The sequence below is a fragment of the Cnephaeus nilssonii genome (assembly GCF_951640355.1).
Source record: "Cnephaeus nilssonii genome assembly, chromosome: 2".
Taxonomy (NCBI): Eukaryota; Metazoa; Chordata; class Mammalia; order Chiroptera; family Vespertilionidae; genus Cnephaeus; species Cnephaeus nilssonii.
Window position 1 is genome coordinate 60,099,061 of NC_137073.1, and position 19,041 is coordinate 60,118,101.

The 19,041-nt window shown below is 38.5% G+C and overlaps 1 protein-coding gene across 1 annotated transcript in view; it reads right to left on the reverse strand.

Annotated features, from left to right (window-relative positions):
* Positions 1–858: 858 nt before the first annotated feature.
* LNPEP (leucyl and cystinyl aminopeptidase) overlaps positions 859–19,041 on the reverse strand; it is a 95,694-nt gene continuing 77,511 nt past the window's right edge. The window contains exons 14-18 of the mRNA XM_079797629.1: positions 14,631–14,815; positions 13,029–13,190; positions 11,105–11,245; positions 10,376–10,457; positions 859–9,748 (exon numbers count right to left, since the gene is read on the reverse strand). Coding sequence (XP_079653755.1) covers positions 9,617–9,748; positions 10,376–10,457; positions 11,105–11,245; positions 13,029–13,190; positions 14,631–14,815 — 702 coding nt within the window. The 3' untranslated portion in view covers positions 859–9,616. The remainder of the gene's footprint in view (positions 9,749–10,375; positions 10,458–11,104; positions 11,246–13,028; positions 13,191–14,630; positions 14,816–19,041) is intronic.

Here is a 19,041-nt window from a genome sequence, read left to right on the forward strand (position 1 = left end):
AAACCCTGTGCACTCACTCTTCAATTATCTGCGAGTCAGGGCCAGGGGTTTTCCCTGATGACAACCAATGTCCTTTCACCTTCAATTTAAGATGGCGAGTGTTCCCTACTTTCACTGGCTTAAGAAGTTATGTCTTAGATTTATTTAGGAACTTAATTATTACTGCATCATTTGGCTATTCAAGTGACATGAGTATTTCCAAGAAGCACGTCAGCTACAGAGTAAATAATTGCCCTAGATGGAGTTCATCTGTTACTGAGCCCCCGCTCCATGCATCCACCGAATGTTTTAATCCCCACCCCAGGGGACATCTGGCTATATCTGGAGACATTTTTAGTTGTCACACTGGGGGTTGGGGGTTGCTATTTGCATTAGAGGCCAGGCATACTGCTAATCATCACACAAGGCATAGGAGAGCCCAACATGTCACAGTGTGAGTGTGAGAAACCTTGAGTCAACGTGCGGTAAGGATACTGGGGTCCTGGTGAGGTAGGAAACAAGTTATGAAAGACAATGAAATATGGCCGTTGTCCTGGAAGAGCTCGTAATCTGAGACAATACCTCCTTTATATCAGGGGTGGGCAAAAGTAGGTTAAATTATCAGCCATCATTACCTAAAAGATAAATCGTAAGTGAGGATATGAAATAATAACAAGACAAATAATACAAATAAGTAATATAATAATCTTACCTTATAATAGACAAATATGCAAATTGACCGCACCTTCGCTATGCCCAAGCCACGCCCACCAACCACGCCCACCAGGAAACCGTAGCAGGGACGCTGGGTGCGGCCAAGCCCAAGGCCGGGAAAGCCGCCCGAGGCTTTCCGGGCCTTGGGCACCAGTGGGGAGTCTGCATGGATCGCAGGAAATCACTGGGGGTCGGCTCCTGCGATCCTTAGCAGGGATGTTGGGTGCGGCCGAGCCCAAGGCCACCGCCCGGGGCCAAGCCCCGACCCTGAAAGAAGGCAGAAGGCGGTGGCCACAGCCAAGGCCTGGGTCCCCGGTGCCGGCAGAAAACTGGTGCAGGCAGCCAGGTGAATGAAGGTCTATTGCACGAATCTTCGTGCAAACGGGCTACTAGTAAATAATACAAGAATAAACTTTTTCCCGTACTCACAACTGTAAACCTACTTTTGCCGACCCCTGTATGTATTTTTTTCTCATCCAAATAGTCCACACGATATTTATATTTAAATACTTTTATTTTCATTTCACACAAAAAGCAACAGTGTTTGCAGTTACACATGCCTTTCAGTCAGTGCTGGTCATATGCAAAACAAGTTATCAGAAGTATAAAGAAAAATAAGCTTTTTCCCTTTACAAGTGATACAACACAATTTGCATATATAAGGTTTTATATATATATATATGTATATATATACACACATACTATTTTCAAAATCTTTCACAAAAGACAGATTATGATATAAATTTAGAATTCCTCCCACAAGCTCAGATTCTAGGAATTGGAGATCTCCATAGGTGTTTAAATACAAAAATGTAATACCTTTACAAGTTTCCAAGTAATTACTTTTCAAAGTGTTCGAAAGAGACTATTCTTCACAGCAACATGGAACACTTGGCTTGAGTCAGGACAGCTGTAAGACTAAGTTTTGACTTAATGTGAGTTTTGATGATTAATGCAAATGCTCCAATTATTTTGGAATTCTTGTTTTATACATACGCACGCACATACGGGTGTATTATTGTACTAATGGTTTATATAGTTCAACTTCTGGAGCATTTCAGTCAGCTAAGCCATAACCTTTACTTTCTTTGAAGTATTTTAAATTAAAAGCTGTTCAGAAATATCACGAACTACCATGACTAACTCTAAAAAGGTGCCCCTTCTCTTTTATTTGTGATCAAAGTTAAATGTGTCACGAATAAGCTCTTATTTCTTTCTACAACAGCAGGTATAAGTAACAGCAAAGTGTAGGCTAATTTTCAACCCTAGAGCCTGAGAGTTTGATGTGATAAATAAAATCTCTGAAATTTTCTAGGAGTCCTATCACTCAATATTTCTAAAAATGTAATAGCAATATGGCAACTCTTCAGCATTATATTCATTATAAATTGCACATTAAATCAATGATGCTCAGAAGCGTGAAGGAAGGGAGGAAGAGAGGGACAGGGGGTGGATTTTACACATGTTTTCTTTGATACAGACAAATGTGGAGTCATATTTACTTTGTGGTGGATGAAGAGTCAATGTGATGTATGATTGAGAATGGTGAAAGCAAACATACAGGTCTGACTGTATGAAATGTATGCAAAAGCATATAGCTAAAGAGGCAACACTGGCTTACATTTTTCAGTGCACTTGAAGATAACATCTAATGGTGTAGGCACTGATCAGAAAAAAGGAAGGAAGAACAGGAATGATCCAGCTAGTGGAGAACTGAGGAGGAGGGTGTCGCCACACAGAAGAGCTCTGGGTAGGAAAGGACCAACTTGCCCTACCACATACATGTGGTGCTGAAAGATAGAGGGCTTGTCCCACAAATTACTTTTGGATTAGTTTTTGGGCCCATTTTGTCATTCACTAGAACCACGACAATAAGTCAAAAGTTACATTCCAAAAACCAAAATAATTTTTACTGGGTACACAAGAATATGCTATTGGTGGAACTGCAACAGACTTCTGTGGATGAATAGGATTCCAGTCTTAAAAGAAGCTACTATCAAGGCACTTCTATTGGCTTACCAGTCACTGAAAGATTAACCAGCAATAAACGTTAAACAGACTTTTACTTAGTACTGTCCTTTTGCCTTTCTGGGATTTCCAATGTACAGGTCCCTTCCCACCATTTCATTCAGTTTGAATGAAAGTAGGAAAAGCGGAGTCTGATTAGCTTTCACAGCTTAGCCATGTCCAAGTGTCTTCTCCCATCTTATTGGCTATATGCCCATTGCCATTAGTGACATCACCACAATGCAATGCCTTCAAGTCAGAGGCAGGGACTTGATGGAACTTTATTTTTGTTAGGCATATTCAGAGCTCTTCAAGGGACTAAGTAGTAAAGGAAAATCATTAGAAAAAAAGCAAATTATGTATATCTGTGTATATTTACATCGTTAAAGGCATACATGCTAGAAAATAAAACAAACTAACCACAAAACAACAATTATACTAGCCACAGCTAACCAAGGAAATCTGTGGGAAAGGAGGAAATGATCTGTCAATTTATGAAACTTAATTTTCATTAGGCCCCTACATAGCCATGCAAAGGACTAAATACAAATGAAATAACAAAGAAATGAAAACATATTTATATGTATTAAAAATATTCCCCTGTTAAAAATATAAATCTCTACAAAAGAAACAAGTCAGTAAACAACACACAACTATTCTAGTCACTATTGCCTACACAGGCAATAAGGGGCCGGGGAGGGGAGATCTGTCATACACTGATCCTCAGTTTTCATTTGTACCTATACATTCATGCAAAGGACTAGGTACAAAATCAGTAATATGTACATATATATATATATTAATGTTCATACCCTGCCCTTTCCCCCAACCCTACCCACCCAAATAATCCCTCCCCCTAAGAAACAAACCCAAATTATAAAACTATTGCCTGTGCTGGCAGTGAGGGGAGGGGAGTAGAGGAGATTTATCATAGGTTTGGACCTCCATGTGTCATTATGTACCTAGAGTCCCAGCAAAGGACTGAGTACTAAATGAAATAATACACAAATGTAGCAAATATTTATATACATTAAAAATGTGTGTGTGCGCGCGCGCGCACACACACACACACACACCTCCCCCACCCCCCTATCCCTCCAAAAAAGCACCCAAACATCTATTCTTCTACCACTGCCCACCAGGCAATGAGGGAAGGGGTGTAGGGGAGATAGTTCATAGAATCAACCTCAACTTTCATTAAGTACTTTAATAGTCATGCAAAGAACTAGATTCAAAATGAAATGAACAAAGAGGCAAAACATTTATATACAATTAAAAATTTACATATCTTGCCCAAGAAGCCAATTCTCCATTAAAACCTTAAAAAACAAGCAAAAAACCACAACAACACAAACAAACAAAAACAAAACCCAAACCCTACAGTATTCTCATGAACACAGGCTATAGGGTAAGGGAGAAAAGATTTACTACACCTCTGGATCTGGGCCTCTGCATTACATCTGATAGCTACAAGTCCAAACAGAAAACTGGGTTTGGGGAGAAAGAACAAAAAAACCCAGCAAACATTTATACATTTATACATTAAAAAAAAAAAAAAAAAGCCAACCCAGAAATCCCCTATAATCCTGCGGAAAATAAAGCAAACCCCCAAACCTCTAAACAACTACACCACTAGTCATTGCCTAGACAGGCAATAAGGGAAGGGGAGAAGAGGAGATTTTTTTCATAGAATGAACCTTAATTTTCATCATGTACCTAAGTTGTTCTTGGAAAGGTCTAGGTACAAAATGAAATAAAATTTTAAAAAAGCAAAATTTATATACATTTTTAAAAGTACATATTACCACCATCCCAGGGGAGGGAGTGGTAGAGTAAAAAAACAATCTAGGCTACTCTAAAACTATTGCCCACAGAGGCAATAAGGAAAGGGGAAAAGAGGAGATTTTCATACATCCGGACCTCCACGTCTCATTCGGTACCTACACGTCCAAGTAAGGGACGGGGTACAGAATGCACTAACACAACACAGTAACAAACACTATATACACAGTTTTCAAAAGGATATATCTAGCCCTTAGTCCCTTCCCACCCTCCAAAACTTCAAAAAAAAAAAAAAACCCAAAAAAACAAACAACCCCAAACTACTTTAAAATTATTGCCTACAGAGATAAAAAGGGAAAGGGAGAATAGGAGATTGCTATACATCCAGAATGCCATGGTTCATTAGGAACCTACATGTCCGAGTGAAGGATTGGTGCCCAATGAAAACGATAATAAGAAAGTACAAAGAATTTATCCTAATAACCACAAAAGAACCCTGAAACTAACCAAGTACTCTAACAGACATTGCCCACTCGGGCAATATGAGAAGGGGAGAAGAGGGACTCATATACATCCAGACCTCCATGGGTCATTAGCTACTTTCCAGTCTGGGCACCCAATGAAATAATACAACACAGTAGTAAAAACAGGTATATACAGTAAGTACACATCCCTGCCCACCCCCCCCCCCCACACACACACCCGCCAAAACCCACTCCAACAACTACACTACTAGCCATTGCCCACATAGGCAATAAGGGAAGGGGACCAGAGGAGACTGTCATACATCCGACCTCAATGTCATTGGGTACTTAAATGTCCTATGAGAAGGACATTGTACAAAATGAATTAATAGTACAAAGTGGTAGCAAATTTATTTATATACAGTAAGTACATACCCCATTCTCTTCTACACTACAATACAAAGCAAACTACTCTATCAGCTAATGACCAAAGAGGCAATAAGGAAAAGAGAAAATCTGTCATTCTCTGAACCTGTTTCATTAAGTGTATAATGCATCCATGCAAAAGAACATTTATAAAATGAAAAATAAATAAGTAGCATAGCATTTAGTATACCTGAAAGAATGATACACATCTCTCCCAACACCTAAGCCTAGATCAAAACAACAGCAACAACTACTGTATTAGCTACTGTCCATGCAGGCAACAAGGAGAGGGGTAAACAGGACATTTGTCCGACTTCTGGATCTCCACGCTTCATTATCCATGAGAAGGATGAACAAAGTACAAAATGAAACAACACCCACAAAATAGCAGCAAAAACATTTGTACACGTTTTTAAAAGAACATACTCTGCTCACCTCTCAATATCACCACCTCCTTCCAAAAAAGGAAATAAAAATCCACTCCAGAGCTGTTGCCCACACAGACAATATGGGAAGGCAGAAGAGATTTTCATGGACAATATTTCATTTTTCATCAGGACAAAATATACAAAATGAAAGTATATAAAAACACATCAAAACCACATATGTACATATTTAAAGTATATACCCCCCAAAAGCCACTAAAATAAATCAGCCAACACTACTCTACTAGCGATTGCCCATGCCGGCAATACGGGAAAGGGAGAAGAGGAGATTTATCATACTTTTGGACCTCCACTTTTCATTTGGTACTTACTTGCCAATACAGAGAATGAAGCACACAATACAAGAATGCAAAAAACAGCAAAATTATATACATTACTTTAAAAAATACAAATGGGGCTGAGGGGAAGCTCTTTAAAAAGAGAGTTAATTCCAATAAAAACACTAAAAACAAAGGCAAAGGGGAGAAGAAGAGCTACCTCATACTTAGGAAATTCAGGTCTTAGCCTGCAAACTTAGCCCAGGAACTGCTATGCTTGGTGATGATACATCTCCTGAGATGCATAGGCCTTCCCTGCAGGCCCACGAAATGCAAAGGCATTATGTGAACGATCAGCAATCTGACTGTAGATTATGGTTCCAGGTGCTTTAGTCTGAGCAGAATGTTTTTAAAATCCAACTCGGTAACAGGCTATCAGTAATCCAACAAACTCAGCACTTAATTTTCATTTCTTACTGTACAACATTCAGAAAGCATTCTATTCTGTACCCAGGAAGACTGATGCAGCTCAACATCCTCTGTGTACCCAGGGCTCTTCTGCCAGCTCTTCTGTTCCTACAATGGCCAAGTACAATAAAATGAAAACATGAATGGCAAAGAATATTAGATTCAAGTGGAACCTGTGATAGCAAGAAAGTTCATGGACACCGAAGCAATGGCAGGGACACTTAAATTCACTTAGAGATTTATGTAAATCAGTAAGATGGAGGAAGGCGCAGGCTTATGGCAGAAGCTGACACTTCTTGCGGTTTAATACTTCCAATCGCTTGATATTAACAGAACCAACCGGACTCCTTGGATTTCTACTTTCATAGCCTAAGTTTTGTGTTCCCATAACTCCAGATTTTCCATTCTATGTTTCCTAAGGATCAAGATGTGTCTTTGACATTACATTCAAGCAGACTGTCTCTCTGCAATGAATATAATACTTGTCAAACAAGTATCTAATTGTATCATGGACCTATGTGCTTATATAAAAAAGGCTAACTGCTGTGCTTCAGTCTATTTGACTTCTCAGAAATTCAGTGGCCAAGATAAAGTTTTTTGGGAAAAACTTCAAAAGCTACAATTATACTTACTATACTACATGTTTTAGCTATTACTTAACCTTATGTTCCTGATTAAGGTTAATTTTTAGATGTCTCATATAGATGGATTAGCACAACAATGAAAATTATGGAATTCTGTGGGAAAATTTGAGGTAAGACCTACTAAAACTGCAAATAGTCTGAGGTGAGGCCCACAAACACAACTATAAATAGTAGGGATCTGGTTTCATGGGAATGAACGGCTTTTGAGTACAAAGATTGCGATGGATTAGAACTTTTGATAAGGTTTTACTTATAATAATAACACACACCCCATACCACACACACATTCTCACAGGAAAAATGATATAATTCAGGACAGGATCTGCCATATGCAGTTAACACATGATACAGGAGCCATGTGAAGATGGGCAGATAAAACTAAAGCATCAACTGAATTTGAGAAGTAGCAAAATTTAAACTCTGTATCAAAGTGGAATTCAGTAATATAACATGGTAAAAAAACAACCCAGCAACAACAAAAAACCTCAAAAGTTTAGTATTTTTCCCCACTCTAAAAATATAAAAACTCACTAACTTTCACTATCAACTAGATTATCATTCATTTACTGAAGCACAAGAGGAATAAAAACCTACAATTACCCCAGTTTCAATAAGACATCTTTAGATGATGCTGTGATTCTCAGGATATAATGTTTTCTATTCTAAAACAGAGAGATAAATGTTTAGAAAAGACTAAATTGGGTGAAAACACACTAGGAGTAAAGAAAGCTATATTTCAGCTTGCCAGCCTTTTAAATTTTGTTATATAAAAATATTTTCATAAAATAAAATATAGTTTTATACACAATCCCACATGTTTTCACTTTACACTTGCTGAATAAAAAAAGGTGACCGTTCCCATTGTCTGATTCTGTGGAGTGTTTTTAAGTGCTTGAAAATGGGTAATTATCCTTTTTTGTACAAATATGTTTTCAAACACAATATAAAGTACAATAATTATTTGGAAGAAAGCTTTTCTCCTAAGAATCAAAGAAACACCATAATCTAAATATAAGTCTGCAGAGCTCACAAAATTCAAGTACAGTATTTCTCCTTTAGAAGGAGTAAAAATGCCATACAGTTTTAGACCTTTCTTTCCTTCCTTCCCTCCTTCCCTCCTTCCTTCCTTCCTTCCTTCCTTCCTTCCTTCCTTCCTTCCTTCCTTCCTTCCTTCCTTCCTTCCTTCCGACATTCCCTTTAATTTGCTAGTTTGGCCATGATAAAATAAAACTATGATTTTTCAACTAAAGAAAAGTACTGTATTTGATAGTGGGAAAAAACTCAAAGCCCACCATATTCCATACGAATCAAGTTACTCCTTTCTCACATTCTCTCATTCCTTTAAGGTACTATGGTGAACTTCAAATAAAAATGTTCAATTTCTCCAAGGCCCTACTTTAAAATGTTTCCAATGTGCTACTCTATCATATAAAATGAAAAATCCACCCATGGGTATGATTTAGAGAGAAAGTGTCTATAATTTATCATGCCAAAAGGCATCTAAAAACAACCTATATTTTTAGTAACAGTGATAAAGTAATGATAAAAGACACCAGTATAACAAAATGTTTGCCGTAACTGTGAAAATACTTATTTATAACATAAGGTATATCTAGGGCAAGGAGTGGTAAAGGTGTACAGATATGGAGAATATTGAAACTTATGAATAAAATAATTATAATTAAAGCTATCTTAGTTTGAAACATTTTCCTAAAAGATGAAAAAGAAAATGTTAAATATTGGGAAAATATAATCTTTTGGCCTTGTTATTTAGCTTTTTAATACAACAAAAATTTAAAAATTCTGTAGCACCTAGCTATTCTGCAGAAAAAAATATAATAGTTATAGTAGATCTTATTTAAAAATTTTCCAGGAAATAAAGGATTAATCAAAACCCCAAATCAAAGTAGATCTGCACACCTGAGATCAGCTCTCTACAGTTGCATGCTTCATCGACTTCACTGATTGCCATACTTTTTGAAGTGTTACCACATTCAATAACTATCAACAAGAAACAACAAATTGCTCACAAGCCAGCAGCCTGCAACGATGGCTGGCGGCTCCCATGGTAGGTCTTTCCTTGTTTCACTGGGTCAGTACTTTATGGATATTGAGAAATAGAACAGAATTCCAAACAATTTTATTCCCCATTTGGGTATCTTCAAAGTATAAAAATTACTTGTTGTTTTTGTAGATGGTTGGCATATAAGTGAATGTAATTTTGTCATAAATAACTACGTACTGCCCAAAGACATTTCAGAAAGACCAACGGGAAATACAGATGGACTCTGAGTGAACTACAACTCCTAAGAGTGCAAACAACTCAGCAGCGATCCTTGGCTTCACCTTGGCTTTTGCAAAAGTTAACACACAGAGCCCAAGTTAACAAGCTCTCTGACGGGTGACAAAATGAGGTACAGTCGTGCATGCTATAGCCACCACGTCAGAGTTTTAAGGTTCTTCTCCATCCACTGGATATTCAACTGAATGATTTCCAAAGCCTCCTGGACACAACGAAGCTGAAAGGTTGCCTCTGACTGATTTTCAAAGAATGCCTGGACCTGTAAGTTGCACACAGAAATATTTCAAAAGAAGAAAATAACAGTTAATCTCAGGTAACTCTGAATATCATTTTCAAATAAACTTTCACTTAGTTATTGGCTGTGTTGATGTCTTGAAAGTAGAGACAAAAAGTATTTTAATATCCAGGGTAGTTATATCAAGTTACTAATCAAGTATGGTTAAACTGAGGTAATTTTAAAAATGTGTTCTCCTTACTCCCATAAGGATGAGTTTTTCAAATTTAAAATAAAATAGCCAAGTAATAGCAAGTGAGATAAAGTCTAAAGTTAGGCTTGGTGGCCAACTTTACCCTTCAAGTTGCATTCTTCACAACAATCTCATTACCACTTAGAAACTTGGCATATACTGGTCTTAACTACAAAATTATTTGCATCAGGGAGACAAGGGGATATTGTTGAGAATGGAATCAGAATTTTTCCTCACCAGAATTGTTTCTCATTGCTGTATATCCAGCCTTTAGACGCAACCCAATGCAGAATCATTAGCATTGATGAAGGCAGAAGAGGGACAGGAATTGGCATGAAAAGCCACCATCTGACTTAAACTGAGCAGCCTGAGAGGAAAGGTATACCCCATCTCCGTTAGTAGCATTTTACACAACTAACCTCCGACAAATGGGCCTTCGTTGAAAACAGGTGAGTTGATCCAGCAACAATACTTTGTATGGTATAGGAACCCAGATGGAACCTGAAGAAATACAAATACAAGAGCAAAAAATGAGGTAGCTGTTGGTAAGCTAAGTTCCCGAATGCAAAGGAAATGCTTTCCTGAGAGCTACGTATGCCAAAGCAGTCTCGTCCCTCTGCTGGGAACTGCAGCTCCGGAAGTCGGGAGAAGTCCTACACGCACTTACTGCCCGTGGGAAGGAAAGGTGGGCACAAAAGGCAGGAGCTGGCAATACCAGATAAATTATTAATCCGTTAGATCTATTCAAAAATCATAGCAAACATCCTGAATTGTAATACTATTGCTTTAAAAGAAAAAAAACCCTATCTGTGCTGTCTACCTGGATGTGACTTCTGAACTGATCCCTTGGCATTGAAGAGGCATTTTTCAACACACGTAACTAAACAGCTCTTCTGATTTAGCCCGTGGCCATGCTCAGCTAAGTGACCTGGAGTCGGGCATGGCTAGGCTTGATTAGTACCCAAATGTGATTCACATTATGGAATTATGCTTACAAATGTGAAAATTTCTGAGTGTTTTGGTTAAATGTTACCGAAGCATTTTCCTCTCACAGCAAATCATAAGGCCTGTGAACCAATACAACATTGAGAATAGTTTTCAAGTGCAGAGACTGAAAACGCTAAAAGCTGGAACTCTGAGACACTTACTTCTGTACAAGCTTGTTCCAGTTCTCTTTGACAAAATCCCATGCCAGTAGGTGTCCAGGGAAATGTCGGCCCACTGTTCTTATGACAAATGACAGCTTTTGTGTTCGGATGGTATCTCCGCTGAGGCTAGTTTTCATTAACCTGAAAAGCAAACAGGTTTAGCTTCCAAAATAACTATTCATGATGAAGTGATGACTGAACTTAGATTAGTGCTGGTCTCATAATTAAAGCTCTGTAGCAATTCAAGGGATATTGAATTTTGGTTAGTTTAAGATTGATCAATAGATTGAAAACTTGTCATTTTTTTAAATGAATAATTCACCAATGAGATAAGCACTTCTGAGATAATACATACTTCTTGATATAGTAAAGACATTTGAGAAATAAACCCTGGTAGAATTTATAATTCTGAAGACTGATTTTTTTTTTTCCTGTTAAAAAGCTTAACAGAAAAAAATGATTTTAATATAAGGTATTACTCTTTAAAAACTGGGCTGTTTAAATAATGTGAAAATGAAGACACATTTCAGAATATACTCTTGATATTCATAGTTATTATTTATTAATATTTCATATATACCAGATAATGTTTTAAATTGCTGGCACAACAACGCTTAAAAAAAGGCAATTATTACCTATACCCACTCTATAAGAAACTGAGATTATGTAATTGCCCCAGTTATACTGCTAGTAAATACTGCAGCCTGGCATCTGAACACAAGCAGTTCTCATCTCCTGAGCTATGAAATCTGTGTATATAGAGAAAACACATTCCCCCAAAAATGCAGCAATACTTTTAATAGAAAGAAAACCCAAGTAATCATCAAGCTGTGATGGGTTAAACAAATTATGATGGAGCCCTACTATGGAATACTATTCATCCATACAAACAAATGAAGTAGGCTTCATGAACTGACATGGCAAATCTCAGAGAAGATCATTGGCTGAAAGGACCATCACAAAACACTGGGGATAGTATAAACTATGTTGACATATAAATATACAGACCAGGATTGACACTGGTGGCAGAGAGTGTAAGAATGGAAGTAAAGGATCATATGAGAGAATCATATAAGAGATACTTTCATGTTTTATCCCATTTTCTTAAATATTGTTTAAATACTTTATAATGGGAATTTATTAGTGTCTTATTTGTTTAAAACAAAAAAATTATTACAATTTAGAACAAACTTTTCTCTGTTTGCTTGGGTCAGAAGCTGGCTACTACGTTAAGGAAAATAATTATTCACAGCGCATTCTTTGGAAAGCAGGTCTGGGCCGGTGCTGACGACATCTCTGGGACACTGAGGATTTATCTGTGCACATTTATACAAGAGAAGCAGTGACACATTAATGCCTCCCCCTGACCTTCCCAGCGCTGACCCTCAAGCTCCTTTCATATTTCCCTTGGATCCCGGTGCTCCTCTGCCCCACCACTGCTGGCTCCTTGGTCAGGAGGCCCTGCTCACGGCCCTTCTTTCGCATGTGAAACTCCCATTTCCAGGTTTTGTCGGTCAATATTAGAAAGGAAATGTCTGACAAATTCATATGAAGCCTACACGCTTTTACATAATCCCTTTTTCTGTAGTGTTTGCATTTTCAAAATGACAGCTTGGACAGAGCAATGCCTTGACCAGAAAGAATGAAGCACTAACTGTGGAATGAAGACAACATGCCAAGGGAGCGAAGCCGTGTTTAAGCAGAAAGTAGGTGGGTGCTGGGATTCGGGCAAAGCACCTTCTGCCTATCTGTCCAGTTCCTGAGCTGAAAGCCAGCACATGTGGGCTCCTTACCCCACTGACCAAGTCAAGTCTGGCCTGTGAGTAAAAGGGAGATCCCAGAGGAAATGAGCTCTCCACCCTTGCAGCACAGTGCTTTCATACTTTTGGTTTCTACATATCATATTCCTTGGTTGGTTTCATACCAGTAAAGTTTCCGAACATCCTCTGAGCTGGCAAGAGCTTCAAGTATTTTATTCTTCTCTGCTTCAGAGCCTATAGAGATGTACTTGCTTAAGAGGAACGACCAGCCGCTCTCAGTTCTTGCTCCGACTTTAAACACAGCAGTCATGACATCAGTAGGTAGGCTGTAAGAGAGGTACTCAAATGTGAGAACAAAAACATCCTAAATTCAAAGGTAAGGAAACGACTAGTGATGATGTTTTAGGGGTCAGAGCAGAGCAGTACAGAAGAGTCTTCACTGTACAACTAACCAATAGTGAAGAAAATGGCTAATTTAGTGGCTGCTACTTTCCTAGTTGGTGGGACTAGAAGATATATGACTTCAATTTAATACAATAACTATTTGCTGAGCATCCACAAAGAACCAAGCAGGTGACTGGCTGGATAATGGAGAGGGGAAGAAAGAGACACAGTCTCTGCCTCTAGGAACTCACAGGCTATCACAAAGTACAGAACAGGAAATATATTCATTACAATACAGTGTGTTAAGTTCCATGGTAGAAATACAAAGCGAGGGATGAGAAGAGGGGAGGGAGCATAGTTTTCTGCCATTATTAAAATCTCTTATCTGATGCTTGAATCTTTTTCCATAATGCCCAATAGGGAACCTAGAGAGAACTGATCATCATCAAACTGTTTTTACTAATTGCTAACTCCACCTGCTATGTTTTATTCCTAAATTAAAAGAGACTCTTTGACACCTCACACCCGTTAGGATGGTTGCTATAAAACACACACACACCCCAGAAAATAACAAGTGTTGGTGAGGATGTGGAGAAATTGGAAGAAACCCTTGTGCAGTTGGTGGGAATGTAAAATGGTGTAGCTGCTATGGAAAATAGTGTGTCAGTTTCTCAAAATATTAAAAATAGAACTACCATATGATCCAGCAATCCTACTTCTGGGTATATATTTGAAATAACTGAAAGCAGGGCTTCAAAGACATATATGTACATCCATGTTCATAGCAGCATTATTGGTAAGAGCCAAAAGGTGGAAGCAACCCAAATGTCTATTAGTGAATGAATGGATAAGCAAAATGTGGTATGTACATACAATGGATTGATTATTCATCCTTAAAAAGGAGAAAATTCTGACACATGGATGAAGTTTGAGGACATTATGTTAAGTGAAACAAGCCAGTCACAGAAAGACAAATACTGTATGATTTCACATAAATGAGGTATTTAGAGCAGTAAAAACTCATAAAAAAGAAAGTAAAATGGTGTTTCCAGGGGCTGGGGAAAAGGGAGTGGGGGGACTCGTTTGGGTAAGAAGTTTCAGTTTTACAAGATAAAGTTCTGGAGATTTGTTGCACAATGAGGTGAATATGCTTATACTACCAAATTGCACATTTAAAATTTGTTAAGATAGTAAATTTTATGTTGTATGTAATTTACCACAATAAAAAAAGTCTTATTTGAGAACATAAGTGCCTAGAGTTCACATACATTAACACTCAGTTTTATAACAGGTATGACCCAGGATGAAAAGATCCTGGTTTTAGTACATGATGTGAAGTAAAGAAGAGGAAGAGAGCTCATTTGAGTAAAAGCACACCTCACCTTAGAGTTCCATTGGATGCAACCCAATCGTCAAACAGCTTCAAGGCAGTAGTGCTGCAGTTCTCTAGGTCGTGGACACAGGCAAACTCTAGCAAGGCTGACCGCAACTCTCGAGCAGATGGGGAGCCATCATCAGTCCAATTTTGCTGCTGAATTTGGCTTTGAAGCAATTTAGATACCCTGGTCTAGAGAGACAAAATAGATTACAGTGGAATAATAATAATTAGGACAACCAGGAAAATCAGGACAACTGGATCTCTTTTTCCCAACATTTACCCAAGGAGAAAAAGAGAGAGAGGGACAGAGATATTACTCATTAAATATCAATTGCCCGCAAATAGCTGAGATGAACCATTCAATGACAAAGTTTATACAAAAGGCTGCTATAGCCAACAGGGACTTTTAATGACATAACACAGAGAGAATTAATGGCTTCTCTGCAGTAGGGAACCTTTCTTCAGTGTGTACTCAGCAAGAAGTTATTTTCCTGACCCAAAGTACCACTGCTAGAAGGAAGCTGGAACTTCCTGACCTTGTGACTTTAGAATTCATAAATCCAAAAAGCAGTCAGAGAGAAAAATATAGTTCTTTACTGTTTAAATGTTTTAAATCTAATATTAAATAAATACTTCAAATATTGATGCTGTAACAAATTAATCTAATTAGTGAGAAAATGAGTACTGTAAGAAAGTATAGTTGTTTATAGTTATTTTCTCCCCCAATATTTATAAAAATATTCTGAACCTACAGAAAAGCTACAAGAATAGTACAATGGACACCCATATGCTAGATTTACTGTTTTTTAATACTCTTACATTTGCTTTGTTTCTATGTGCATGTAACACACATACATACACATATATTTTTATGGTTTTAGCTGAACTATGAGAGTAAGTTACAGATATCATGATATTTCATTTATAAATATTTCAGCATGCAACTCCCAGAAATAAGAACATTCTCTATTATCACTCTGAAAGAAATTCAGTTATTCAATAATATTATCCACTATTTCAGTCCACTGTTAATAGTTTCTTCGGAATAAAATGTCATTCTTAAATATATATTTACTAGAGGCCCGGTGCACGAAATTCGTGCACAGGGGTGTGTGTCCCTCAGCCCAGCCTGCACCCTCTCCAATCTGGGACCCAGTAGGATGGGGCCTAAACGGGCAGTCGGACATCCCTCTCAAAATCAAGAATTGCTGGTTCCCAACTGCTCACCTGCCTGCCTTCCTGATTGCCCCTAACCGCTTCTGCCTGCCAGCCTGATCACCCCCTAACCATTCCCTGTCAGCCTGATTAATGCCTACCTGCTCCCTGTCAGACTGTTTGCCCCTAACTGCCTTCCCCTGCAGGCCTGGTCACCCCTAACTGCCCTCCCCTGCAGGCCTGGTCCCCTCCAACTGCTCTCCCCTGCAGGCCTGGGTCCCCCCAAACTGCCCTTTCCTGCAGTCCCGGTCACCCCCAACTTCCCTCCTCTGCTGGCCTGGTCACCCCTAACTGCCCTCCCCTGCAGGCTTGATCGCCCCCAACTGCCCTCCCTTGCAGGCCTGGTCCTTCCCAACTGCCCTCCCCTGCTGGCCTGATCGCCCCCATCTGCCCTCCCTTGCAGGCCTGGTCCCTCCCAACTGCCCTCCCCTGCTGCCCATCTTGTGGCAGCCATCTTGTATCCACATGGGGGCAGCCATCTTTGACCACATGAGGGCAGCCATCTTGTATGTTGGAGTGATGGTCAATTTGCATATTACTCTTTTATTAGATAGGATTATTAGATAGGATAGTGTTAAGAAATCAATATAGCTTTTATTTCTGTTTCATCTCTCCCCACAACAAAAGTATAAAAACTGTTCATAGTATATGGAAATATTTCAATGTTGCAAGCTGGGGTACATGGGGAGGGGTGAGGACATACGGGATTTTTAAAAATCATCATATAAGATATGCATGCATGAATGCTACTAAAAGAAACACAAATTTTAATATAAAATGCTTAGAGGTATTTTTTAGAAAACCCTCATGGCTGTAAATAAGAAACAACATTTAAAAAAAATTGCAGCCATATCCTGCCCACAGGGTCTCAGGCAGGGGCAGTTCCTCCCACTGGTTCTTCTTTAACAGCATCACCCTTATCATGTCTCATGTCAAGTAGTCAAGTACCACAGATGACCAAATACAAAAACTCTTAACCCCAGAAAAGTAGTTCAAGTTCTTCATAGAGCATTATATTCTTACAGAGTGCCATTGTCAATACTTAAAATGAATCCTAGGCAGAGTCTTGTAAACTGCGAGGCCATTTTCTCAGAAGACCTCCGAATAAATCTCTTGTGGAACTAAGAGAATGGAAACAAGAATCCGTTCAAGGAGGACTCAAAGTGTGTGATGACATGATAACTTGCTATTGTTTGCTTGCTTCAAAAGCAATAAAAAGGAGAACAGACACCTTGTGGAATGTCTGAGTAAGCTTGTGAGTCACTGGGAGGATGTGAAGTGGAAAAATAGTTGCTTTGCTGATTGATAATGCAAGGAACATAAAAGCGATGCAGACCCTCCTGGATACACATGACCACTTTGGTACATGTGTCTTCACTGGCCTGACCTCAATAGCATCACGATAGCAAACCATCCCAAGTGACTGATGGAAAAAAGAAATTTAAAAGCTACTCATAACTGTCAAATAAAAACAAAGAAGGGATGAGAAAGAAAAAAAGTCACATGTTTGAAATACTATTCAGGTTCAGTGGAGCCTGGCTGGTGTGGCTCAGTGGTTGCACATCGACCCATGAACCAGGAGGTCATGGTTCGATTCCCTGTCAGGGCACATGCTCGGGTTGCAGGCTCAATCCCCAGTAGGGGGCATGCAGGAGGCAGCCCTTCAATGATTCTCTCTCATCACTGATGTTTATATCTCTCACCCCCTCTCTGAAATAAAAAACATTAAAAAGAAGTTCAGCAGAGAAAAATGCCAATGCTCCTTGAGAATTAACTAAAACATAAAGAAGCCAGTACAAAAAAAATGTCATTGGAAAGGACTGAAGGCAAGAGGAGCCTGAACCTTGAACAGGCTAATTCCTGAGCAGTTACTCCATCAGAATTACATGGCGAATTTTTACTAGTTATTCCCTGTACACCAAGAGGAAATACCAAAATAGTTGATTTAAAATATATTTCAAATGATTACATAATAGAGTAAAAGTAAAATATTTTCTTTGAAAAAAAACCAAACACTTATTTTTAGAAAATTCCAGGTTATATTTTTAGTATTAACTAACCATAACAAGTGCTTTGAATTACCTTTGCCTTGTATAAATTAAATTAAAACTATTTTTCCGTGGTTCTAAATTAATTTTTGAAATTTAAACATTAGAATCCCATCCTCTGATTCCATAAAGTGAAAATGGCAAATGGGGAAAGGGAATGTAGATGCTACACACAATTTAAGGAGTTAAACCTTTTGAATATTTTCCTCCTCTGACACTTAAGTAGGGTTATACAAACATTGGATATGTAATAAAATGCAACAACAACATAAAATGATTTAAAAAATAAAACAGGGATAGATGCTGGCGCTTATGCTATGTATTACATTTTGATTTACTGCTTTAATTTTACACTGATATGTCCAGGGAGTTCTTTCGTGGGTCAACTGAACTTCTTAAAAGTTAAGTGTAAGCTTTTATTGCAAAAGGTTATCCCACCAATCCCTCATACGTATAAGAATGACAGACTTATAAGTGATGAGACAGGATATAGCTAGGATCAGATGTTAACATCATATGTGAACAATCTAACACAATTCAAGTGTGCCTCCAGACCCTACCCACCACAACACCACAGCACACATCACAAAATGTGATATATGGGTATGTGCTACATAGGTGTGTGCAGTCTATACAACAAAATGACCAATAAATGTACATTCTGCTCTGGCAACAATGACATAAAAATTAGACACCAGTCCTAATCACAAATACTACTGAAGATTGGCTCCAGAGACTCAGAAATGTCTGCCATTCCAATCTCCGACTACAGTGGGTCAGACTTCATATTTTGAGAGTTTTGATGCTACCAGAATGTCCTAAAATTAGAATAATAATTTTAAAGAGACAGTTTCTCCCTTTTGATGAACTGAAGCTAACCTTTTAACTAACCATCAAGCTATGCAATCTCCAGCAGTAAAAGGGCCTGTGGTCTTCCAAACACATACTCAGCCTCCCGTCCTCACCTTTTGGAGCCCACTCTGAAGTATGTTCTTAATAAACACATACCTGCCCAGCAAACTGGAAGTCATCATCAGGAATGAAGATGCAGAGTTACATGATTAGGAAAATATTCAAAAGGCTTAACTCCTTGAATTGTGTTTCGCATCTATAGTCTCAGCACAGGGATAGCTTGAGGTAAGTTACCAAGTG